This window comes from Hemibagrus wyckioides, linkage group LG27, assembly GCF_019097595.1.
Source record: "Hemibagrus wyckioides isolate EC202008001 linkage group LG27, SWU_Hwy_1.0, whole genome shotgun sequence".
In the NCBI taxonomy this organism is placed as follows: domain Eukaryota; kingdom Metazoa; phylum Chordata; class Actinopteri; order Siluriformes; family Bagridae; genus Hemibagrus; species Hemibagrus wyckioides.
In genome coordinates, this window is record NC_080736.1 from 13,753,331 (window position 1) to 13,780,321 (window position 26,991).

Here is a 26,991-nt window from a genome sequence, read left to right on the forward strand (position 1 = left end):
CAAAGCCTAATTCCTTTTGCCTTTTGCATGAAATGAAAGCAACTCCACTTGAGAATACACATTTTGCTATAGTTTGATCTGCCAGTCTTTTTGTATGCCCTCTGATGAAACAGGAAGTTGATAACATGCTGGGAGGTTGCAATTTCAGTGAGCGTTGGTTTGAGAACGAAAAATATAAATTATGGTTGAAATGATGACTAAACCAAGTAAGCTTGTTAAAGATTCACTATATTGCCAAAGGTTTTGGGACACCCCTCCAAATCATTGAATTCAGGTGTTCCAATCACTTCCATGGCCACAGGTGTATAAAATCAAGCACCTAGGCATGCAGACTGCTTCTACAAACATTTGTGAAAGAATGGCTTGCTCTCAGGAGCTCAGTGAATTGAAGCATGGTACTGTGATGGGTTGCCACCTGTACAATAAGTCCATTCTTGAAATTTCCTCACTATTACATATTCCATGGTTAACTGTCAGTGGTATCATAACAAAGTGGAAGTAATTTGGAACATCAGCAACTCAGCTGTGGGGTTGTTTTTCAGGGGTTGGGATTGGCCCCTTAGTTCCAGTGAAAGGAATTCCTAATGCTTCAGCATACCAAGACATTTTGGACAATTTCATGCTCTTAACTTTATGGGAACAGTTTGGGGATGACCCCTTCCTGTTCCAACATGACTGCACACCAGTGCACAAAGCAAGGTCCATAAAGACATGGAAGAGCGAGTTTGGTGTGGAGGAACTTGACTGGCCTGCACAGAGTCCTGATTTCAACCTGATAGAACACCTTTGGGATGAATTAGAGCAGGACATTTCATCCAAGATCAGTGCCTGACCTCACAAATGTGCTTCTAGAGGAATGGTCAAAAATTCCCATTAACACACTCCTAAACTTTGTGGAAAACCTTTCCAGAAGAGTTGAAGCTGTTATAGCTGCAAAGGGTGGGGCAACTCCATATTAAACCCGACAGATTAAGAATGGGATGCTATTAAATTTCATGTGCATGTAAAGGCAGATGTCACAAAAGCTAGCATATTCCCAAGCTAACGATGCCCCTGCACAATGAAAAATAAACTATTTAGACTGTCACGATTAAAATCGTGATTAAAGTGAAATGTGAAAATGAATGAACAGTGTTGATATAATGATTTTATGTATACTGTATGTAATTTAGTCCCAATTTGAACAACAATTTTGTTTTTCATGCTACTAAAATAATAAATTGAATATTAAGTACATATATGTATTTAAACATGTAACTTGTATGGTGATGAAAAGCTTGAAAAAGCTTAAATTTGACTTTGGAAAAGGTGCAAGGACCCTTCAATTAGGAGCTTTTTTTTTTTTTTTTTTTTTTTTTAAACAAGTCACCACTCATGGGGAGAAATCAGGGTGCTTAATGTAGACAATCACAAACTGCACAATGAGGCATGTTACATTATACTTTCAGGGAGTGAATGTGGGGGGTGTTTTTCTAATAATAAATCCTGGATTAACAAGGACCTGTAGATACCTCTAAACAAAAAAGAAGCAGGCTTTCAGACAAAAGAATAAGGCTTAGATGAGGATAGTGCTGAAAGAGTTGATGGGGAGATTGATTGAGATTTCTACAGGAGAAAGCTGGAGGGCAGGCTTTAAGAGATGGATGAACTGCCCTGAAGACCTGCCCTGAAGCAGATCACTGGATTCAAAGCAAAATAACCATTAGTAGGAACAGTCTGGAAAGATCTAATGAATTTGTTCTTTGGGAATCTGTTCTCCAATAGGTTCTTCTGTGGGTATAGCACAACACCCACCACCCATCTCTTCCACTCCCTCACTACCATTCTTCCCCAACCCCCTGTAAGGGTAGAGGGAATGAGGGTAGAGGAGTGGGATCACAACCAACCTCTTTCCCATCATAGGCCAGGATATTGAGCTGGTTGACACCCACAGATACTTTGGTGCCCAACTTAAAAGTAGGAATAGCAGGGTCAACTCAGAGGCTGTGTACAGGAAAAGGATGAGCAGACTTTGTGAAGAAACTTGGATACTTTAATTTTGCAGCAAATTTTTAGATATCTTCTACCAGTTTGTGGAAGCCTGTGTAATTTTCTTTGCCGCTTGGGATACAGAATCAGAGCTGGAAATGCAAAATGAATTCAACAGAACTTATGAAGAAGGCTGGCTTAAAGTTGGGCTGCTTGATGGGAGGTAATGTTGGAAAAGAGGTCACCAAATAAACTCTTTGTGTATGGCAGAATTCCTTTAGTAGGAGACTTGGTCAGTTTGTTTAAACCAAGAGCTAGCAATAACACTGTACAACAGTTCAATTCTCTTAAGATTAGCTCATTGGATGATAGTCCTTTAACACTGCCTACTAATCATATCCAATATGCAGTACAACTTTACTTCTATTCATTTTTCCTTTTTCTCTGTTTTCTTATATTAACTCTGTATTGTATATACACTGTATTTATCAATATTGTAGACCAATTAGTCCTCACATTAAAACTATTTACAGGTGAATTAAATAACATTTATCACATTACAGTGGCACCTGTCTCGTTGTAGGACATATAAGGCAGCAAGTGAACAGTCAGGTTTTCAAACATGATGTATTGAAAGTACAGTCTAAAGACAGTCTGTGTAGCTGCAGACCAGTCAGCATGCCCATGCTGACACCTGTCCACCACCGCAGTGCATGAAGGTGGCCTGGTCTTATGAATCACATTCTCTTTTACATTATTTGGATGGTAGGATGTGTGTGCATTGCTTAACTGGGGAACGAGATGGCCCTGGGATGTACAATGGAAACAAGGAAAGCTGGCAGAGACAGTATGATGCTTTGGTCAATGTTCTGCTGGTAAACCTTGGGTTCTAGCATTCATGCATTGTTGGAGAGCAAGGACACCCCATCATGACAACAATATTTCCTAAAGGCAGTCTTCTTCAGCAGGATAATGTGACCTGCCTCAATGCAAATATTGTTCAGGAATTTCAGGAAAATGAACAAAGGTGTTGGACTTCATTTTTCCAAATCCCCAGATCTCAATGCAATCAAGCATCTGTGGGATGTGTTGGACATACAAGTCTGAGATAGATAGATAGATAGATAGATAGATAGATAGATAGATAGATAGATAGATAGATAGATAGATAGATAGATAGATAGATAGATAGATAGAATTATATATCGATCGAAATATTTATTAATATTTATTTAGATTTGAGTTTTTGGTTGGATAGATCTAGCCTGTTAAATGTTATTTTAAGCATGGGAACTAGGTGAGCCTCTTTGGGGCAATAGGGGGCAGTGGTAACGGTTTTTGAGACAAGTTGAGTTTTTGAGAAAGAACCCGTTCTTGTCCTGGCATTAATTTACAATATCTTCAAGCCACCTTAAAAAATTGTATATTAGAAAAGTTTTAGTAGTCAGTCGAGATGGCATGCTAGAAACATGATGCACACATAGGTGTCCACTTTCACAGTTGCAGGTAATAAAGTTAATGTATATGTGTATTGGGTAAGCAGAATTTTAAAAAAGTGGAGCTTGAAAAATAAATGTTCTCTTAGCCAAAAACATAAAAGAGTTATGTGTTACACTGTGTATATAGGGCATATTATGGGGAAAACATTTTGAACAGTGCTGGGAAAAAAGAAAACCTTGCATGATCTATTATAAACCAAGTCCATTTTCAATAAAAGTATTTTGGAGTGCTTTCACTCATTTATAATAAACAATATTAGCGTTTTGCTTTATGTGACACTGCCCCATAGTGGATGCATTCATGTTATATGCTACTATGATGGCAGAATTCTATGTGAGTATATGCAAATGCTTGCAGACACAAAGTTGCAGAAATATAAATCAGCCCTTAAACAGAGGGGGACAAAAATGACCCCTCATCCTGCCCCATATCTGAGGGATTTCATTTCATCTTTTGCCTAAGGGCTGTATCCCACTCTCTGGTTCTTTCTCTATTCTCTCTATTTCCTGAGTGTAATCTGAGATCCTCATTTATGCAGGCAGCAACACAGTGCATACACACAATGTAGTGGTTCCAAATAAGGTTTGGCATGGTTTACATCTGTGCTATAAATTCTACCACATCCACAAATGGTCATCTCTTCATTGTTTGCATCACCAACCATTTTGTGCCACACAAGCTCTTTTATAGAGACACTTATATGAATGAGCATCACCAAAAAATTCTAAATCACTTAAGAAATGTATCAATATTGATGTTATTAATATAGGTAGCCCAGTTTTTTATTACACACATACCAGAATTAACAATATAGGGAACATAGTATAAACATTTAGAAATGTATTATACCACCATTATACTAAAAAGGTTTTAGTAATAATAACAGTATAAAAACAAGAAAAAACACTGCTCATACACCATCTGAAGTCACTTATCTGGGATGTTTGCCTGAAAAAGATAATGTTAGTAAATTGACAGCCGTAAAGTATACTGTAACTCCAATAGTCAAACTGGAATATAATTTAAGAAACCCTCCATAACCTAAGGCAGGAAGGTGCAAATAAAAGTTTAAAACACTGCAGCAGCAAAGTATCATGCCTTATTCATGTGACCTCATAAAAAGCGGTGTGGGAAGTATCAATTCCCCAAAATCTTTGAGATCTTTGCTAACTTTTTTGACCTTATGTGCTACTGTAAAAAAAAAAAAAAAAAAAGCATAAAAGTTGGTTTAATTTCAATATATTGTTCTAAGTTTATTAGTTCATCATTTTCAAGATGTCTTTTCTCAAAGTTTAATCATTTTTGGACAGTCCGACAATAATTGAAGATAGCAAGTGAATGGGATGGGTGCATGAATGGATGTTTGAAACTTCCTACAATACGGTTAAATGGTGTGTTGTTAAACGAGGTGTTATTTATTTTTAACACAAAATAAAGCAGGGGAAGCCCGGAAATGTAGAAAATGACTACTAATGCTATGTGTTTGCTTCATGTACTATGCCCATGGCATTTTAAGAGATTGTGCCACAGTAGTTTAGCCGATGCAATAGTTAAGCGGAAAGGGACACATTGCGGCTTTTAAATAGAGTGATGTACAGACGGCTCTCACTACTACTACAGGCATCTCCTAGGACATGCATCTCGGACTCATGATTAGAGTCCAGTAAAACGCATCACATGGGTTCTTGAATCCTTTAATCCCCTTTAAGTCCGACTCGTCTATCATTGTAGTCTAGTGTCTGCTTCCCGTTTCACTAAGCGGGCTACCCCACTTCCCCTGAAAGCCTGCAGGGGTCATTGTTGGCATTGTCGCCTCTGCGTCTTGGCTGCACTGAGGACATCGTGCGCCATGCGTCGCGGCTCTTATCATGGGCGTAGATTTGAAAACTGCTTCCTTAAAGCAAATTAAAACTCGATTGTTTAATTAGGACATAACAACAGTCCAAATGAATGCACACTGATTAAAACTTATACACAAAATTTATTTTGAGATTTTAACATGCCCCGTGGTGCGTGGATGGCCAGTGTGAACAACCTTGATGTTGATAATAATTGGAACTAAAATTTAGCTAGAATAACACAAGGCTGGTTTCGTAAATGTATTATATTTATAGTTATGGCTAAATTGCAATGAATTTGATAGCTAGCTACAATATATGCGGAGTGTTGTTAACTAGATTACGTCATATCCTACCCCCTTCTGAGTACGTTTTAATTTTTATTGCCCCTCTCTGACCAGAGATGCACTCTTCATCCTCAGAGATACCTGTGATCTGTATTTTTGTGGATGCTGTGTTTTTATTTGATTTATTATGACAAACAATTACAGGCTCATTTTTTATGGTGGTACTGTAGTAAAGCAATTCTAAAAGAAATTATAATATACTTTTTAATTATGTTTTATTTTGATCTGTTCGTACGGAATTTTAATTGTGAATTTGTAAAATTCTGCAGATTTTTTAAACTTTGCTGTTCTTGCTTTTAGAAATGAGTAATATTATTATTAATATGATATTATTAATATTTAGTCAAGTTAGCCTGTTGAATACATACAATGTTGATTAATTTGGAGAAGGTTTTTTATTTCCGTGTTATATTACGATAATGCCATAAATAAATATGCTAAAATTAATATCATTATATTGTTCTATTTTATGTGATAGTTCACAACAGTTATCATTTTAATTTCTGTCTTTAGTGCAGTGGCTTTTCGGTTTAAGAAATGTCAACAAGTTCTTTGTCCATTGTTTTATTGGCTGGGTCTATGGGTCTATTGTTGTTTTGCAATATTCGATTGTTTAACTTCTCTAACCTAATTTAGAGCTTATTTATGTCTGGGTTTAAATTATACTTGCTCCGCTGGCCTAGATATTTGTGTAAGGTGTATAAAGATTAGAATCTATGTTTGACTGAATACATTATGTTAATGAGCGCGAAGCTCGATTCTCCAGGTGAGCAGCTTGGAAGCTACCGGAAACAGAAGGAGGAACAGAGGCAGGCGTGAGCAGAACTCTGCTAACTCTGACAAAATGTGTCGGTAAAATCAGTTGGCGATCGCAAGGGGAGAAGTTTAAGTGATTGCACTTAAAGTTGTGTATATGAGTCACGAATGGATCCTAATTCAAACCTAATCCAGAAAGGACTGTTTTACTTTTTATTGGTCTGTGTTTGTCTAGTACATCAAGGTAAGAACTAATCTATTTGTACTTTTATTGTATTGTATTGTACTTTTACATTTTTTTAGACTTGGTGCTAAATAAGGGTAAAATGTAGAAAGCAGCGTGTGATTGAAACTGGCAGCCTGTGTGTTTATGGAGATGCTGCATTTAATGATGTCAATATTTCACATAAAACTGCCTTTAAATATAGGCTATATCCACTAATATAGCAATCTCTTTTCAGTGTGTATTTCGTGGGCAGTTGAAAGCGTGAATTTAACTCACCAACATGATCCTGAAAAGTAAGTTTGATCGTCGCTGTTAGTATATTGTTAAATATAGTTACCAGACTTAACGGTATAATAAACCAGTCGGGTCTGCTAATGCTGTGAGGCAGTCATTTGCAAAATATATCCTAGTTTGTTTTTCTGGTATTGTTGAATGCATTGACAGTAGGCTAAGCTATATATTTATAAGGCCGAAATGCTGAATACCTGTAAGGAACAAACCCTGCCTTGTTCTCTCTCTCTCTCTCTGTCTGTCTGTCTCTCTCTGTGCGTGTGTGTGTGTGTGTGTGTGTGTGTGTGTGTGAGCAGCAGGAGCAGCGGGATAATGTTGGCGAAATGGGAGACCCGTTCCCATGCCGAGCAGGTAGGAGAGCTATGCTGAGGCGGTGAAGCATTACACTCAGTGCGCTTTGACACGCCGGGTCTGCACACCTGGGCTAAATGCAGTCACATAAGGTTAAATGCATATCATCACATAACGGACAGGACACCTTCTGGTTCGACATATTGAAAAGGAAAGCTGAATATTGGTGTTTTCTTATGAGCACTCATGGGTTATAATTAGAGCCCCTCGAAGGGGAAATTCCCTGTGTTCCACACAACCTTTAAGGGCTTCCCCAGAAAGACAAAACTAAAACCCTTTACCCTGCTCCTCCAAGAATGTAGGGGTCCAGTGATGTTGCCCCGAGTTGCTCTCAGCTGTTACATCGCCGTTGTACAGTCTCCTACGTGTACATGCGACATTCAGTTGCTCTGCCACTATTCGGTAAATGGTGTAAATGTTCGTAATAAAGAAAATATTCATACCAAATAGTAATATGTTAGGAAAGCTATTTTTTACTCTAAACCTTTTTTTTTCAAATTCATTTTCTGGGCAGAATAAAGGGCGTCATTGCGAGGGCACAACAGTCTGGTTTCAGGTGTCTCCGAGGTCAATAAAGGCGGAGCTGTTCTTTGTGAGCCGCTATTCTCTCTCTCTCTCTCTCTCTCTCTGTGTCTCCACGACACTAGCCTCCTTCATAACACGTTGTCAAAATTCATCCTTTTGTGAGCCATAATTTCACACAAGTAGTAGTGCCAATCATTTTGAGTGATAAATGACGACCACTATTTTTTGCTTCATGTTCAAACGCAAAAATATAACATAGAGTACATTGCTATACTATGGCATACATATGGGGTACAATTGTTTTCTTAATGGAAAGGCATCTTGAAGCATCCCCATTAAAAGTTGGCCTAATCACCTGTTTCGCCATGTTCACAGTTTGCCTGTAGAACTTTATTTTGAAAATGTCCTTCCACATACACACATTATACACAACAATGGTGCTTCTCCGAGCTGTGTTAAAATATCCTGTCACCACTGAATCTTTCCAGTGATCAACACTATTGGCATACTGCCAAAGCTACCCAGGAGTGGTTCAAAACCAAGACCTGAATCTATTACCCCAAACAAAGACCAGATCTCAATCTCTCTGGGAATCTTTGCAAATTGTTGTTAACCAAAGGCTTCATCCAGTCTGACAAATGTGTTTAAATTCTGCCAAGATTTTTTAACACAAGTATTAAACACTCTCTCCTTGTATGCTATAATAGTTCAAATGCTTTTCCTCATTTGTCATGCTTATTTTATTTATTTTTTTTAAAGACTACAGTGATTTATTGCTAGCTTTGTCACATATTTTATATTTTCTTGCTGATGAGAGTTTTAGAACTGTTCTTAATAATTCATCAGGATAGTTTTAATTAATAACCAGTACTAAATGAACTGTTGTATGTGTATATACACCGATCAGCCATTATGACCACCTGCCTAATATTTTCTTGGTGCTGACCCGTCAAGGCATGTACTCCACTAGACTGGACTGAAGGTGTGCTGTGGTATCTGGCACCAAGATGTTATCAGCATATCCTTTAAGTCCTGTAAGTTGTGAGGTGGGGCCTCCATGGATCAGACTTGTTTGCCCAGCACATCCCACAGATGCTCGATTAGATTGAGATCTGGGATATTTAGATGCCAAGTCTACACCTCAAACTCGTTGTTGTGCTTATCAAACCTGAACCATTTTTGCTTTGTTCACCACTGTTCCTTCCTTGGACCACTTTTGATAGATACTGACCACTGCAGACTGGGAACAACCCCACAATAGCTGCGGTTTTGGAGATGCTCTGATCCAGTGGTCTAGCCATCACAATTTGGCCCTTGTCAAACCCACTCCAATCCTTATGCTTGCTAATTTTTCCTGCTTCTAAACATCAACTTTGAGGACAAAATGTTCACTTGCTCTCTAGTATATCCCACCCACTAACAGGTGCCATGATGAGGAGATAGTCAGTGTTATTCACTTCACCTGTTAGTGGTCATAATTTTATTGCTGATCAGTGTATAAACTTTGTCTGTATCTACATGACATCCACCATTCAAGTAATCCATGGGAGTCCACCAGCATGAGAGAGGTATTAAAACCTCCATGTGTCTATCCAAAATTTAGAATGCTAATGAGAAAATCATCTTATATCACCTTGTCTTTTTGTTTAAAGCAAACATTTGTTAATCCAAGTTATTGTGTTACACTGATTCAACAGTGTGAATACTGTTATTCAATAATATATATATTGTGTTAACTCCATTTATTTTCAAAGCAAGTCCAGTTAAACAGCACATCCTCAGAGCAGAGAGAAGCATGGGCTGCCCGCAGATCCAGGGGTAGGGGTCACTTCTATGGCTAAAGCTAGCAATGTATCTATCGAGATCAATATTTATATCTATATTTATAATATCTATATATCTATTTATTTTTCCTGAACTAACTTATAAACTATTCAAACCTATATTTATAATCAAAATCATCTGAAGCTTTAAAAATATAACAAAAATACCAGTGTTTGGTTTTATTTTGTTATTACACCTAAATACTGGAAATAGAATACGACTATAATTTCAACAAAAGTGCATGGATCCAAAGATATTGTAATACACGTATATTCTCTTGCACACAAAAGTTCCAAATTTAATAGATTTTAATATTTGTTGGGATATTTACAAACAGATCATAATATGCAGCACTTTTAATTTTACAGGGACTATAGATCCTTGTGTGGTTCTATGCCTGCATGGGGATCATTGTCTCTATCCAGGCTCCTGCAACTGTTCCTCATATCATGTTACCGGATCACACTGCCAAACAGGTACTTATTAACATTTAGGACTTTTTTTGAATAATTGTTTATTATAATATTATTTAAAAAAATGTTATAATAAATGTGAAAATATGAGTAATACATATTTGCAATATTTGGTCTCACCCAGAAGAGAATGGGTTTTGAGTCTGGTTCCTCTCCAGCTTTCTATTTAATACATCTAGAAGTTATAAAATCAACTTCCTTGTCTCAGAAAGTTTTCCCTTTCCCTTTCTCTTTGCTCATTTGGAACAAAAGTCTAATACTAAAAGAATAAATATCATTTTTATTTTGATTATTTATATATCTGTAAAGCTGCTTTGTGATAATGGACATTGTTAAAAGTGATATAAAAGTAAATAAATTGAAATTCAATTTAATTGAATATTATTTCATAAATACTGTGATAGAAAATCGTAGGCACTTACATGAACAAATTACAAAAAATCTATTTTGCACTCCTTCACTTGATGCTAAATATACTGATCATGCATATAATATGGGATAATTTTTAGTTCCAAATACAGGCTTGGAAAGAGAGATGGCGTGTCGATCATGGGGGCAATACAGTTATGAAACATTTGATGGCCTTTACTACTACTTCCCTGGCAAATGCAGCTACACACTCGTGAAAGACTGTGAGGACAGCACAACGTCAGGTGTATTCATACAGGTGCATACACATTCACAGAAACATATCATCCAATGCTGTTGAACAGGTATATTGTTTTTTGATGAAGTTTGTGTCTGTGTGGTAGTTTTATTAAAATGTGGCTTATGCTTTTTTTTTTCAAATGAGAGATTCGTTACCAGTTATTTGGCTTAGACCTAGCTGTATGTTCCCTGAAGCTGAGTTGTATCAAGTAGTAGAGCTGTGCTTGTTTTTTAGTGTGTGTGTGTGTGTGTGTGATACAGTCTTTGGTCCAGTTTAGAGACATTGATCTCATTATTGTAGTCATTTATGTCCCTTCCAGTTAAACAGAGTAATTATGGACAGGGCCAAAACAGCAAACAGCAGTGACTTTGTTCTCTGAGATTCGCTGATGGGAATTCAGAGTAGAGAAGCTGCTTTATCCTTTTTGCAGGACAAATGCCAAGATCATTTGCCACTCAATTAAAGGACTGTTCAACAGTACCTTTGTCTTTGATGTCTAGTTGGAGGAATGCTATAAAGAATTATGTGTAGATACAGAGTTATTGGCTGTTATATTACAGCCATATAAATATTAGAGTAATATTTTGCATGTAATTTTCTCTGCTGTCTTTTGCAGGTCCATAATGATCCAGACTGCAATTCTAATCCGTACTCCTGCAGACGATCAGTAAGCCTCTTCTTGCCATGGGAAGGCGAGATCAGATTACAAGGATTCAATGTAACATTCAAAGGTCAAAGGTAACAAAATACTAAATTTTGTCAAACATATTACGGTGCTTGTATGAGTGCTTGTGCAGATGTGATAAAATAAAATGCAATTAAATACAATTAAATTAAATTGTAAAAATAATATACAATTTTTGGGGGTGTGGGCAGTGGGACCAGTTTAAAAAGCTTTATGATATAATACATAATTAAATTCTATTAAAAAATGAATACTAGGACTACTACTGCTGCTGCTACTACTACTACTACTACTACTACTACTACTAATATTAATAATAATAATAATAATAATAATAATAATAATAATAATAATAAATGACTGTTATGTTAAGACAAAATACATTTTGTATCTGTATTATTTTGTCATATCCTGTGCCATATCCAGACCTGAATTATGCATTTATTTAAGAGACAGTGCCACAGTTGTGTATATTAGTATGAACAAGTAATTTTAATAAGGGCTACCTAGAAAATCAATTTAAGCACAGTGAGCTTATGGTGAATATTCAGATTAGTTTTGTTCTAGTGACAATATAGTTTTATACTACAAAACTACAAAATCCAATTAAAATAATGAGATAGTACAGTATGGGTATTTTTCTGGCTGTTATTGACATTTCATCACCACTGACATTTCTAAAGCTGAATGTTTTGTAAACTGCCTTGTGTTGCAGGTGTGTCACAGCAGCAAAATACACGAATATGCAGTGTTAAAGGTCACCAGGTTTATAGTCACTGGGGCATATAATTCTAATAATATTTATTTTTACTTCTTCAGTCTACAGCTCCCACATAATATTCATGATATTGAGCTGGAGAGGATCTCTGACTACATCCTGGTATCACAGCATCAGATTTTCATGCTGGCATGGCAGGGCCATAGTAGCTCCATCTATATTAAGATGAATCCAGAATTTGTGGGTCGCACCTGTGGGCTGTGTGGCAACTTCAATGCAGATGTTCAAGATGATCTGAAAACCAGCTATGGTACTTTTTTTTTTTTAGGTTTATGTAGTGCTACTTGAGTATCCATATATGTGCTTGGAGAATCTGACATATTTAAATGAGCTCATGCACTCCTCTTCCCCTTTAAATTTAAATAAGATTATCTGGTAAATATTCATAAATAAATATATTATATTGATAAATTGATTTTAAATATATAACTGACAAATCACTGTGTTTTCTATCTTTGCTAGGAGATTTGCCTAATTCTTTGAATTAGATCACATGAATGTGGGCAAACCTAACCCTCAAACCATATGTGATGTTGAATTTTTGTGACAAATGAAGCCAATTCATTGATTAGGGTTACTAAATCAATTTTATCCTTGCTGTAGCCATCATTATTTGAGGTACCAGCAAAGAGCCTGTAACTTTTGATCAATGAAGGCATGGCAGAACATAAAAAAGCATTCACTAAGGTACTGAAATGGCAAGGTCATCCAGTACTTTAGAAGTCTGTACTACTTCACTACTTTCTATGTCTACTCCTATGATTGTCAATGTTTATCTAGGACTGATCTGAGACTAGCTTTTAGGGAGGATGTGGCAATATTGTATTAATGATGCAATAACAGCCTAAGCACATAAGAGCTTCACAACATTTTTTCACTTTAATTTAGTAATTTTAAGAAGTGGAGTAATTTGGGAAAATTTGACAATGATCAGGACATCTTTCTAATCATTAAGTGTCCGATTTTTTTGGATATTTGAGAGATATTTCATCATAGAGATGAAAGAGAGAGATCATTAGAGATAGAGATCATTATAATCAACAAGGTTTTCCTCATGCAGAACTGCTTTTTACCTCTGTGCCATTCTGTGTAAGCAGCCTGTCTGGCAATAATAATAGTCACTGAGTCTGTCTGGCATCAACAAAGTTGCTAACAAAGGTCACTAAAGTCAGAGTCACTAAAATCACATATACTGTATGTGAGTACAGCAATGAGACTAGGGGTTTATGGTGTCTGTTTAATATTGTCTTTAAGTTTTCTATGCTGTGATTGTGTAAAACAATTAACAATTGTACTTTGGGTGGTCCAGGTGTGTTCACAGACAATCTTTCCATGTTTGGGAACAGTTGGATGGAGGAGGAGCCACAGCAGCTCACATGTCCAATGGTTCCATCTTTCTACCCATTTCCCTGTTCTACACAAGACCCCCATGATCTGCTGGTATTGTATACACAGACATTGGGAATTAGTACTGGACACAGAAAATCCCCAGTAATGCAGGATTTTTAATGTACTTTTTAATGCAGAAAGTGGCGGAGGTGTGTACATCTTTACTGGAAGATCCATTTAAATCCTGCCATGAATTTGTCAGTCCATATTCATACATGGCCAGCTGCTCTAATGATATTTGCTTGTAAGTATAACAGATCACTGACACTGTATTAAAAACAACAAAGACAGTTTTCTTGGCTTTTTACAAATACCTTTATTAATCCAAAATTCCTGTATCCTATATATATATATATATGGAATATTTCAGAGGACTTTGTAGAGGACTATCAAACCTTCCCTGATCTGACTGTGATCAGCAACACTGGCTTGGCATGCCAGGTGGTTGATTTTATATCAGATTTTGGGTTGAATCTGACCCAGCTATAAACAACCTGGTGAAATCAGTCATTCTAGGCTTGCCAGAAGCTCACTCAATAGAGCCTTTCTTGTTGCCCAAGGACCATTCATTTTATCTGTTCAGACACCTGGCTTGGTCAAATGGCACAATGTTCTAGCACCAAGTCCAGGCACACTGATGACATTAAAGTGAGTTTTTATGACACCTCATGCATAGCACATGCAGACAATTCATTCATTATGTTACTGCTTCACTGAGTGATCATTTCATTCTGCAGATATTGATCCCTCTATGGTGGGGCAGCAAGACAAGACTAGCTACTAGAAATTAGTCACTTGGACCAGGACATGGGGCATCTTTTCACATAAAAATAGACCAGCCCCATGGTACCTTTAGGTTAATGTGATCTGATTCTACACTTCCAGACTACAAATGTCAACGTGTTTTTAGACCTAAACAAGCAAAAGCTCAGAAAAATGTGTTCTACTTTCTGTTCAGTTGTAGATTTGGGAGAGATGAACTGGTTTCCTTCAAAGGAGGGTATTCAGTTTTTACAGGGGGTCTGTACTTTAAATGTAAATTATATGAAAATTATATGAAAATATTTCAATATCAAAATATTTGATTTGCATTTTCATTTGAATTATGCTACAATTTATGTGTCCACAATAGAAAACACAACTGCAAATACAATAAAAAAATACAAAGTAAATAGTCAGGAAAATACTTCCATTGTTTTGTAACTCACGGTAAAAAAAATCTGCAGGTGACCTTGTCCCTGAACTTGCTGTGCCTCACTACTATAGTGCATGTACTGATGGCGGTTAGTGAAGTCATTCCTCAATAGCAGTCATTCCTTATAGTAGTCACTGGTATAAGCATTTTGTGGTATTTTGAGAGGAGATCTTGTGCTGTCCACCTGTCTTTTGTTTCCATCTCTCTTTTTTACACTGTAAAAAAAACTTTTCTTGCCATTGTCTCTTTGTCCTGTAGTCACTAAATCTACGAATTGTTCAATGTCCTTATTCATTGTGCGTCTCCATTTTGAAGGTGCAGGAATAGCAGTGTGAAAATTGTAGACCTTATTCCACAGCTCAGTGAACTCACAGCAGAGTTTCTAGTTGTATTCAGCAGCCCTTGACACCACTTTCAAACCTGTTAACAACTAATGTCCTTTGCCTGAAAGATCCTTTTAGAGGAATCTAACAACATCAGCAGCTTTAAAGCAAAAAAAAAAAAAAAACAAAAAGCAAAAAACATGAGGTAGACTCAGAAACTACCCACAAAAAAAACAAGGGCTGCATCCTCATCTTCACACTTTGCATCAATCTCCAACAATAAGGATGTGATGTCCTTAAAAGATTCTATTATTGTAGAAACAGTGTCTAAATATCCTGTCCACTTTTGATGAAGTAGTCATTTTAACCACCCACCTTTATATGCTACAGCAACAATAGGCCTTCTGAAGAATTTGTACAGGCATCCACAAACGTCAAATAAATCAGTGACTGCTTTCTCTGCTGCCTAACTCTCAGATACAGTTGACATTTTAAGCAATGACCTAGGGGATTTCTCTCCCCTGTCTCTCTTGCAACAGCTTTTCAACACCACCGTGCCTCTCAGCCATCACTGAAGCCCCATCGTAATATTGACTTAAAATATTTGATGTGTCAAGTCCTGTTTCTAAAAGCTCTGCAATCATTAGGCTCATTCGTGTATTTTGAATCTATAATGTTGTCTGTAGCTATGTGAGAAGATGTTCTGTTGCTTCATTTGATGTGGATACAAAGTGATTGACAAATCTTTTCACAACCAGTGGCATTCCCCTTCACATCCACCTTGATCGTAATATCATGATGTGTGATCTCCCACAATGGCATCTGTCACCACATTGCAGATCAGTTGATACTGAATTTTCAACCGGCATAGCTTGTGTTGTATGGAATATGCTAAATAAGAACATTAGTAGGAGCACACAAAAAATACTGGTTTGTATTTAGCTGGTCAGCAGTGAGTGTGTAATGCACTGATTGATGAAAACTCCTTCAACACTTCCTTGTTTCCAATTCTATTACCCTAACACTGAAGGTTGAGTCGACTGAGGCATGTGCATTGTTAAACATCCTTAATGGATTACAGAATGCTGCATTTGCCTTCACACTGTATTCCAGCCATTTCCAATTCCACGTCTCTACATTATGATTAATACAAAGAATGTCCACATTCTGGCAGACCCTCCACATGCCAGTGTCTCCTCCACATAAGTGTTACTTAATGGTGTGGTGATTCCAGGACATCTGCACTGGCTGCTGCAAAATTATTGAACATGGGTAGGTTTGAAAACCTAGGTGATTTATGAGCTCTTTATTAGTTTACTATATCACAAATAAATTGCAACAGCTATCTTAAATAGAGAAAGAGGATTTGTGCAGGTCCCGTATGTTAGTACATTTGTTCTATAGCAATTTGTGTGTTCAGAGTGTGTGTGTGGTTTATATTTTTTATATATTTTATATTTTTCATGATGCTGCTGATTCCATTGGGTAGATCTGGTTCCAGTGGTGATATGGTTTGCAATGTGCTCACTGAGTATACAAGAGCATGTGCTCATGCTGGACACCCATTGCACAACTGGAGAGCACATTTTCCTCTGTGTGGTATGTAACACATAAGAAGTATTTGTATGAAAATTGTATGGCATTTGTTGTGTATAAATCTGGGTTTGCACATGTATTTGTATTTGGTAGAGAATGAGTTAAACAATAAAAATAGTATGGTATTGAATATTACACTGCAGAAATGACTCATTTGCAATGTGTGTTGTGTATCATGCATGGTGTGTTATACATTTTTAATTGCAGTTTTCTTTTGATTTGTGCAGGGATTGAATGCCCTGCAGAGCTAATTTACAGAGAGTGCATCACATGTTGTCCTGTTCACTGCAATACTGAACACATCTGCATTGACAACAAACTACAGTGTTTGGATGGCTGCTACTGTCCAGATGGTGAGTAAGAAATTTTCTTTTTGTTTATATTTAGAAAAACTGTCCCCTCCAGAATGAGATATTTCATGAGATAACAGATGTATTATTCAGAATGTATTTCATTTCTTTAATTTCTTAATATTTACATGTACTCTATATATGTTAAACAACTTTGTGACAAATCACACATTTTCACACATCATCACATATGTTTTATGTAAGCAAGTAAATTAATGCAAATAACACTTAATATGCTTGCATCAAGCCGATATCCTACTGACAGTGACCCAATGATCAGCCTGTTGCATTCTTCTTTTGTGATGCTTTCCATGCCTGCCATACAGCTTCTTTCAGTTGTTGCTTGCTTTCAGAGGGTATCTTCCTTCAGTCTCCTCTTCAGGAGATGAAATTCATGCTCAATTGGGTTAAGGTTATTGTGCAATGCTTGCACAATGGTGCTGATGGATCCGCCCTCTTTTCTCAGATTTTAAATGGCTTACTTTTCTGCCAGAGACCGTATCAGACCAAGAAAGGATGTTCAGAGCTATTCATTGTTTAAACAATTAATATAACAGGGTATAACTGGGTAACAAGTATCGTCTTTCAGTTAACATTTTTAATCAATTAAAAAATGGTTTGGTTCAAACAAAAGGTGCCAGCACCTGTAGATGTAAATATTAAGAAATAAATACTGACATCCAAATTCTTTCATATTCATCTTTTGATATAATGACAATTTTTGACCTCACTGTAAAACAAAAACAAAAGTATTGGCCATGACATTCATAACACTGATCAGGCATAACATGATGACCACCTGCCTAATATTGTGTTGGTCCCCTTTTGCTGCCAAAACAGCCCTGACCCATTGAGGCTTAGACACCACTAGATCCCTGAATGTGTGCTGTGGTATCTGGCACCAAGATGTTAGCAGTCCTGTAAGTTGCAAGGTGGGGCCTCTATAGAACGGACTTGTTTGTCCAGCGCATCCCACAGATGCTCAATTGGATTGAGATCTGGGGAATTTGGAGGCCATTTCAACACTCAAACTTGTTGTTGTGCTCATCAAACCATTCCTGAACCATTCTTACTTTGTGGCACGGCGTATTATCCTGCTGAAAGAGACCACAGCCATCAGGGCACAGGCATCAATAACGTTTCCATGAAAGGGTGTACGTGGTCTGCAGCAATGCTTAGGTAGACAACAAACTGCGATGCACTGTGTATTCTGACACCTTTCTATCAGAACCAGCATTAATTTCTTCAGCAATTTGAGCAACAGTAGCTCATCTGTTGGTTTGGATCACGCGGGCCAGCCTTCACTCCCCACGTGCATCAATGAGCCTTGGCCACCCATGACCCTGTCACCGGTTCACCACTGTTCCTTCAAAATGTTCACTTGCTGTCTAATCTATCCCACCCACTAACAGGTGCCATGATGAGGAGATAATCAGTGTAATTTACTTCACCTCTCAGTGGTCATAATGTTATGGCTGATTGGTGTATATACGTATGTATCTGTTTCAAGTCAATTCATAGTATCAAATATAGTTTCAATATCAAAAGTTGTCAATGACAACAAAAACAATTATAATAACAGTATTTAATTAACTAAAATGAATCAAAAGCTAAACAATAAAATACGTTTTAAGACTATATTTAAAAAGAAGCAATGTTGGAGAGGCCGTAATGGTAAAAGCCAAGAATAGGAATAAGATGATCCCTCTTCTTTGTTCCTGTTCATAGTTCATAGACTGGCACAATTGCAACCAAGAAATGGTGGACTGGGGCAGGCAGACATGCAAGGAATTACAAGAATCCAACCAAGTTGCAGCAATTTCCAATTTTGATCTATTGATAAATGAAATAAACTCCTTTTCTTGTAAAGACCTTGATATTTTGATTCATGCATGCAAAAAAGTATTTTAATTTAGTGATAGATCTACATTTTGAAAATGTAATCAAAACAAAAACCAAGATTTGTTTTGCATGACTAGGCAAGTTGTTACTTAGGGAGCCTGACTGATTTTTAACTGAATGTGAGATTCGAGCAAGACTTTTTATTTTCATTTAATTGTAGGAAGCTGTTTGCCATCCAAGTCTTGATTTTGGATAGACATGGAAAAAGACGGTCAAATGAATGATTAATGTCTGGTTTGATAGGAATTTGGAAATCGTCAGCATAACAATGCTTATCATCTGGTTTTATGAGAAGGAATTTGGAATTTTTAACATAACAATGATATGTATGTCCTGATAAGTAAAGTTATATTTTTGATAAAGGTAGAACAAAATAGGCCTCAGAAGGTGATGAGGAAAATGACCTAGTGCCAGCAGAAAAGCCTACCCTAGAAATAGGAAGCAAACCACTGTAATACCAGACCCTGTTTGCCACACTTTAAGAGACTATAGTGATTGATTGTGTCAAACGCTGTACTTTGATCTGACAATCAAAATAACAGACACTGTAGGTTGCACTACCTCAACCTGTCATCCGCTGCTATAGTTATATTTATGTTTATTTCTATTTGCACTACCTCAACCGCTGCTGTGTATTTTTGCACAATATTTTTGCACAATACTTTTTTTACATCATTTCACTTTATCTTATTTTATTTCACTTACATTCCATTACACATGTTCTTTTCTTTCTTTTCGGCGCTAAGTGTCCTGTGTTCTTTTGTGTTGTCTTTCTTGTATTTATTGTCTTTTGCACTGTCTTGTCTATGCTCTGTTTGCACCTAGCTGCACACTGTGCACTTTACGTGGCTAAGACAAACTTCTGTCCTAGCTCTGTGGTGTTGTTTTTGTGTTGAACTTGTTGTTGTATGTTTATGTAGCACCAGGTCCTGGAGAAACGTTGTTTCATTTCACTATGTACTGCGCCAGCTATATGTGGTTGAAATGACAATAAAGCTTCTTGAATCTTGAATCTTGAATCTTGAAAAACAATGGATAACAAAATTTGTTACAAAATTTGAATTAACAAATGATTTGTTACCTTCAGTAATCTTGGCTTGGTACTTTGAAAAGCTCTAAAACCTGATTGAAATTTATCTGAAATGTTTAATGTACTGTATCGAAGTGTGAGATGAACTCACTTTCTCTGAACATTTGAGATAAATGGCAATTTTAATTTTAAATTAACTTGCCAAAAAACAAATGAACTAGCTGTAATAATGTGTAGTGGTTAATAAAAGTTGAATGAATATATTAATGACTGACTGCTGTAGAGTCTCTTGTTCCCTCTCTTATTTGAGATTTCACCCTCTCGCATTCACCTAGTGTTTAGGCTCTCTTGCATTTTTTCATTTTTCTATGCTCGTGAATGGCTGTAGTCACATGTTTATGTTCAAGACAGCACCATCAGAAAAATGATGGGAAAGTATGACTTTCATTGACAGGGTTAATCTATGAGGATGGCATCTGTGTGAAGCCATCAGACTGTCCTTGTGAACACCGGGGAATGCTCTACCCTTCAGGACACACTATACAGGAGGAGTGCAACAACTGGTTGGACACAACCAATTCTATACAATGTCACACAATGCAATATTTATAATGGTATATAAATAGCATGATAGAAACATTTCAATTGACTCTGTGCCGGTAATGTCTCTGTCTCTTTTAGCACTTGTGTTGGGGGCGTATGGAACTGCACAGAGCACAGCTGCCCAGGTTCATGCTCTTTCAGATTTTAACTCTGTCCCTCTATTCACTCTTATTTAGTCTCTACATCTGTTAATGTCATTAATATGTTGAGACTATGACACACCATGTCTTAAATAATTAAATGACAAATTCTGAGTACCTGTTGCAGTTATCAGTACAGATCACACAATGTTGGATTCTTCTTTGGTTATGCTTTTTCAGGCTTGTATCACAGCTTCTTCAGTGTTTCTTTGTTTCTTTTGGGGAGTTTCTTCTATCAAGCTTAGCTTCAGTATATAAAATGCATGCTCAGTTTGATTAAGGTCTGGTGATTGACTGGACTCCACTTTTCCCCCCTGCAGTCCTTTGCTGTATGCATTTGGTCATTGTCTTGATGAATATGAATACTGAATACTGAAATGACTTCCTCTGTATTTATTATGCTCTATGTTCACATAAAACCAGGGAGAAAACTTAAAAGACATATATAATCAATATGTGGTTATATTTTTATGCATTGATTAGCATGTGGCAGTTTTGAAATTGAAGGTCAAAATTGGGCTTAAAAATGTTTTGGAAGCAGACAGCCAAAAGCTCATGTAACAAAAGAGATTATACATTTCTAATAACTTCCTTGAATATCCAGATTAAGCACTTTTTATGCCAGACACATGCTTTATGCAGTGTATATCCCATTCATTCTGTGATGCTTTTTATTTTACACTATGTTTGGCTCTAGCATTAACTTCTGTGTCTTCGTTCACTGATATAGTAAATGAAAAATTACAAACCTATACTAGAATACATGTTGCTACAATAGAACTGCAGGCTGAAAGAGTGAACCGTCATCCAGTGAAAGCTGACTTAAGTAAAATCTTAAAAAAATTAAAAAATAAAAAATATTTAATCTGATTATATTTCTATACTATATCTGAACACACTCTGTGTTATATGTTGCAGGGGAATGCTCAGTTACAGGAGATATGTACTTTCAATCTTTTGATGGCCAGGTTTACACCTTCCAGGCTACATGTCAGTATGTTTTAGCCAAAAGCCGAAACCCAGGCGGGTTTATTGTGACAATCCAGAATTCCCCATGTGGACCTGTAAGTGCTTTAACACTTTTGTGATTCCTCTTGAATATAAATATTTTTTTTAGATCAATCAACTATAAGTTGTTACTCTTAAAAATAATTTTGGTTAGTTGTCAGACCATTTAACAGAAATATTGTTAAATTGCAATTTCTGTGAAATTGTTTTACTGAAGCGGAAGGCTTCTGTGTCATCCTACAATGGTTTCCTTTATAACTATTCAGATATTCCCATTTGCTCCTTTTCTTGCAAAGTAGTACTAGCACAGTCATCACTTCATGTCTGTAACCCTGACATCACATGTATACTTGTTCACAAGAAACTTCAGAATGATGTTGAACTGTGATATATGTGAATTTCACATACGAAAGTCTCTAGTCTCTAGGGTTTACACAGAATGGTGGAAAAAGAAAGGCCAGATTGGTTCAAGGTTCAAGGAAATTCTATTCTTCACAAACCACGGTGACCAGAAAAGCATCTTAACTTGCACAAATCTTGAGGTGGACGGGCTACATCAGCAGAACACCACAATTGGTTTAACTCCTGTCAGACAGGATTACTCAAACTTTACAGTTGACTGCTATTTAAAAAAAATATATCACATGAAAGCTATCACAAGTTTTCATCATTACAGTAAGTGTTAGAGGTGCTTCAGTACATGACATGCTAATTACAGAGTAGTGAAAAAACTATAGAAATGCTTTTAGAATTTAGTTGATTGATTTCTCAGAAAGGCTTCTTTTTGAATGCAAAATTCTGCCTATGACTGATTTCTATTTATTGTTCCTAAAGTGCTCCTATTACCCTTTTGCATGATTTGTTATGTACTCAATAATTCTTTTTAATATGCAGTTGAATTAGATGTCCAATGTGAATTTGCCTTAAGAATTAAGTCATGGACATCATGTAACATTTATCTCTATTTATGTTTCTCCAGTTTAAATTGAAAACAGACACTTGTGTGTTCATGCACTTAGCAAATTGATTTTAAATGAAATGATTAGCAGGCTACATTAGTTATAGTATCAATACAAATTCAAATTTTATAATTCAAGTACATGGAAAGAATAAGAGCTTTAGTGAGGTCAAGAGCCAGTGTTCCAATTCACCCCAGGGTGTTTAAACCTGGCACAGATTAAGTAAGCTTTGCTTTTATTGGCATCATTATCATGAAAGAAAATCCAGATTGCTGTAATTTTGTGTCCTTTCTTGATTAGAATGGCAGTATTCCCTAGGATTATGTCACATGCAGTACAAATACAAAGTCTATTATAGCTGCTAGAATTGCAAGTTAGATACAAAGAAATGAAAACAGAATAAACACCTAAATACTATTTACATACTCATTAATCAGAATCACTTCAGAGATGACAGGTATATGATCATTTCTTTTAAGTCTTTTTTTTAATAGGGTGTGTACACTTTTTACACAGTACTGGACTAATAATAATACTGTTATACCACTATGGCTATCAAAACCACTAGTATTGACGCATAATTTCAGTGCAAACATGCAGGTACACTGCACAATGAAATTCTTACTTAATGTATAAATATATAAAATTAATGTTACTAATAAGTACTGTTGGGATGTAGGTAGGCTAATATATACTTATATATTATATATATATTATATATATATTATATATGCACATATACTTGTACAAAGTGATATACAGTGTAAGATTCATTCAATTTGAGCTGTGCTAAAATGTGCAATATTCTACAGGTTCGATAACAGAAAAACGGCTTTGTTTGTGTGTAGCAATTGGGGTCTACTACCTCACTGGACAGAGTCAGTTGTAAATGCTGTATTAGCAGCAGTGGTTGATAGTTATTGACAAGCTTGCTGGCCTGCAGATAAAAAATGTTCCTTAGCCATGTGGTTTTTGACATTACATCCTGAAGCATTTACCTGATGGTACGAGTATAAACATGCTGTGCTTGGTATGGGTTCCATAAAATACTGTGGGCTATAACAATAAAACCATTAGCAAAAATTATTTTAGGGCTATACTGACCACTTTTGAATGCACTTCCTCAACTCCTCAGCATGACGAGGATGGGAAGGAGGAAAAGCATGACTTTGCTTTTAATACTTGCCAAAGAAACAAGGAAATGGGAACATTCCATCAGCTGTGAAGGAAACCATTTTGGTAGTCTGGAACAAATTATGTAGAACACATATATTTACTAGATTAGTATATATTTTTGGAATAGAGCTGTCTGTCAGATTTCGTTTACTTCTTTACAGCTCTTTGGTGAAGATGAAAAAGAGTTTGATATGCTGTGTGCTACAACATTTGATAGAACATCAAAAGGCCCCAAAGCTTTTCTTTTTCTTTCTCAGCTTATCTCTGACAGCTGTGAATGACTTTCAAAGACCTTGTAGTGGAGGGAAAGTGAGAGGACAGAGAGAGAAGCATTTCAGTAAAATGCTTACTGGGAGATCTGTTTTTGGGCAGCCTTCAGCTTTGGTAGCATCTGTAGTCTCATGAATGAAGCAATTCAGCCTCAGAGTGCCACAATTCAGCCTCAAATTTCCTCAGAATATATGATCTCTCATGAATACTTGCCCAGTTACTGAATTACATAATTACTAAATGATCTACAATTGAAACAGATAAAATATGTTGTGCTACCTGTTTTGCTGTTCTTCACTAGTGCTTGCAATGCCTCTATAGGTCTGTGTGTGTGTGTGTGTGTGTGTGTGTACTGCACTGTAGAATTTGGATGGGGCTTGTATTCAGTCAGTGAACCTGGTCCTGAATGAGGACCCTCGCACTGAGGTCACAATCAGCCACAGTGGGGAGGTGTACATGGCAAGCCAGATTCGTGTCTCTCTGCCATATTCAGATGGTAACACGTTACTGTTTCTGCTACAGACAAAGATAAATTTAATATCATGCTAATTGTAGTTATGTTAATTGTACTTATGTCCAACTAAATGCATGCATTTTTATTTTTCTTCATAGAGATGTTTCAGATCCAGGAGCTATCATCCATGTTTGTCCAGTTAAAGACAGTGCAGGGTTTACGGCTTCAGTACAACTGGAAAGAATTTCGGCTGTACTTGCAGCTTGGAGAACTGTGGAGGGACAATACAGTGGGGTTGTGTGGTACCTTCAATGGTAATATACAGGATGACTTTCTGTGAGTATCTTTGTTTCATCCAGTTTTTGTATTCATATTCGATGTTTCATTTCCTGTGTAAATCCCAAAGTTGCTGGCCACAGGCCTTTATTTAACTTTCAATTAAAGTCAATATTGCACCTGTTTAGAAAATCTAACTTTTCTATTTTAAGACTACAGTGAGACAGATTTAGACTGATATAGACTGTTTCTATACTTGATTTGAAAAATTATCCCCTGCTCCTATGCTAAATGTCACTGTATGAAACAAATAGTAAACTACAATAATATAATGATAGTCTCTCCCATCTGGCCATGTCTTGTGTTTGTATTTTGTTTGTCTCTCTTTTAATTTGTCTATTGTATGCAATTCAGTGCACCATCAGGCATGATAGAGAGTTCTCCAAACTTGTTTGGAAATGCTTGGCGCTTGCCATCAGCCTGCCTGCCACGGCCCAGTTTACCTCAGCTGGATCCATGTGATACTCATCAGCAAGCTGGTAACTCACATAGACACACAGACACATACTTAAAAAAATTATAATCAGGACCTGGCTATAAATTGTTATAAACTATAAATCTGTTATAAATTAATGGATTCCTGTGCAAAGTCATTCAATGTTATGCTTACATTTGTCATTCATGTTGAAGGTTCTGATATCTAAAAAGGATTTAGATTTGTACCCATATAATGAATGGACAGAATGAATGCTTCCATGCATTTTCTTCACCGTTTCCTCTGACTCGCTAAATTTAACCCACTGAGCTTATATACATCAAAGAAATATCTTTTAAATGGCCTGTGTTAAATGTCATATGTTAAAAACATGTCCCGTAAGCAGCCACAATGAAACTTTTTTATGCCTTTCACTCCTTCTTCTGAACGTCCCATTTTGAGGCCCACAGGACCCATGTACAAGTTTAAAATTTTCTGCAATTGCAGATGTCTTTTCAATGTCTTATAATGTCAACTATAGTCTTATTTTAGAAAATATTTATATTGCTTCTCAACTAAATAAACAGTCCCACAATGCATTAAATTGAAATTCACTTTTATTTCAGTGAAATTTCTATTTGTAGTTGTGCTCACTGTGTGTGTACCCAAAAGTTTTGTAAACAAATGGTTAAACTTAATATTCATTTGCGGCACTCTGAAGCTTGCTGTTTGATCACCTCCCCAATTTAACCGTGTCATTACAACAGCTGCAAAATTGGAAAAAGACAAAACATTATAAATGTGTAAAGGCAGCATGTAGTCATACACAAATTCCATGTATTTGTATGAAAATATAAAAGTCTGAATGTCTTGTATATTTGACGTTTTGCACTACCAACTGTACAAGTTGTTCAAACTTGTTAGTCATCTGAGCTGTGCTTAAAAGTTGTGCCTATTTTTCCTAGCTTTGTGATATAAAGAGTACAAAATAAAAAAAATATCTACCAATAGCATTAACTACTTACTACTTACTGCTTAACTGAATTGCTGGAGTCAACTGGAGTTAACTGGAGTCTACATACATACTGCAAAGCATTCCAGATTCGTCTTCATGCTTATGTTGTACATTTATGCTCATTTTCTGCCTATTCACAATTTTTTCCTGTAAGCCTTTTTTCCTGTAAATGTTGAACAGAGCTACTATATACTATATAACTGAAAGGAGTGGAACCTGATGTACATTTCTCCTGAACTAGCCCATCCAACTCTAGCTTTGAGGTGGATGGGCTACTACAGGAGAAATTTAATCAGGTTCAGCTCCATTCAGTTTAGAACAAGAACCTGAGACTAATTGACATTTTCATTTCAGGGTGAGTCTATGACCTTGATAGTCTCTGATTATTGTTCTTGGCTGTTAGAAGTGGAAATCAATGCGCCGTTTTTCTGTAGTTACCCATCTACCTCAACATGTAATGTTTTGTGCATGTGCATCAGTGTTTATAGGTTTAGAAAAGATTATGCATTACGTTTAGATACATTTAAACAATTAAAAATAATTTTGTGGTACAATGAATGACTTATTACTCCACTATTCACATGTGTAATGTTTCACTGGTTTTGTCACCACTTGACAA

General features: G+C 36.4%; 1 protein-coding gene across 2 annotated transcripts in view; it reads left to right on the top strand.

The window, feature by feature from the left end:
- Positions 1-6,459: 6,459 nt before the first annotated feature.
- otog (otogelin) overlaps positions 6,460-26,991 on the top strand; it is a 57,467-nt gene continuing 36,935 nt past the window's right edge. For both annotated transcript variants that reach the window (XM_058381314.1, XM_058381315.1), the window contains exons 1-18: positions 6,460-6,653; positions 6,871-6,928; positions 7,223-7,277; positions 9,557-9,620; positions 9,995-10,102; positions 10,609-10,766; positions 11,365-11,486; positions 12,253-12,461; positions 13,521-13,651; positions 13,738-13,844; positions 16,608-16,717; positions 16,942-17,067; positions 20,451-20,559; positions 20,678-20,724; positions 21,658-21,803; positions 24,516-24,648; positions 24,765-24,942; positions 25,297-25,421. In XM_058381314.1, coding sequence (XP_058237297.1) covers positions 6,578-6,653; positions 6,871-6,928; positions 7,223-7,277; positions 9,557-9,620; positions 9,995-10,102; positions 10,609-10,766; positions 11,365-11,486; positions 12,253-12,461; positions 13,521-13,651; positions 13,738-13,844; positions 16,608-16,717; positions 16,942-17,067; positions 20,451-20,559; positions 20,678-20,724; positions 21,658-21,803; positions 24,516-24,648; positions 24,765-24,942; positions 25,297-25,421 — 2,062 coding nt within the window. In that variant the 5' untranslated portion in view covers positions 6,460-6,577. The remainder of the gene's footprint in view (positions 6,654-6,870; positions 6,929-7,222; positions 7,278-9,556; positions 9,621-9,994; positions 10,103-10,608; positions 10,767-11,364; positions 11,487-12,252; positions 12,462-13,520; positions 13,652-13,737; positions 13,845-16,607; positions 16,718-16,941; positions 17,068-20,450; positions 20,560-20,677; positions 20,725-21,657; positions 21,804-24,515; positions 24,649-24,764; positions 24,943-25,296; positions 25,422-26,991) is intronic.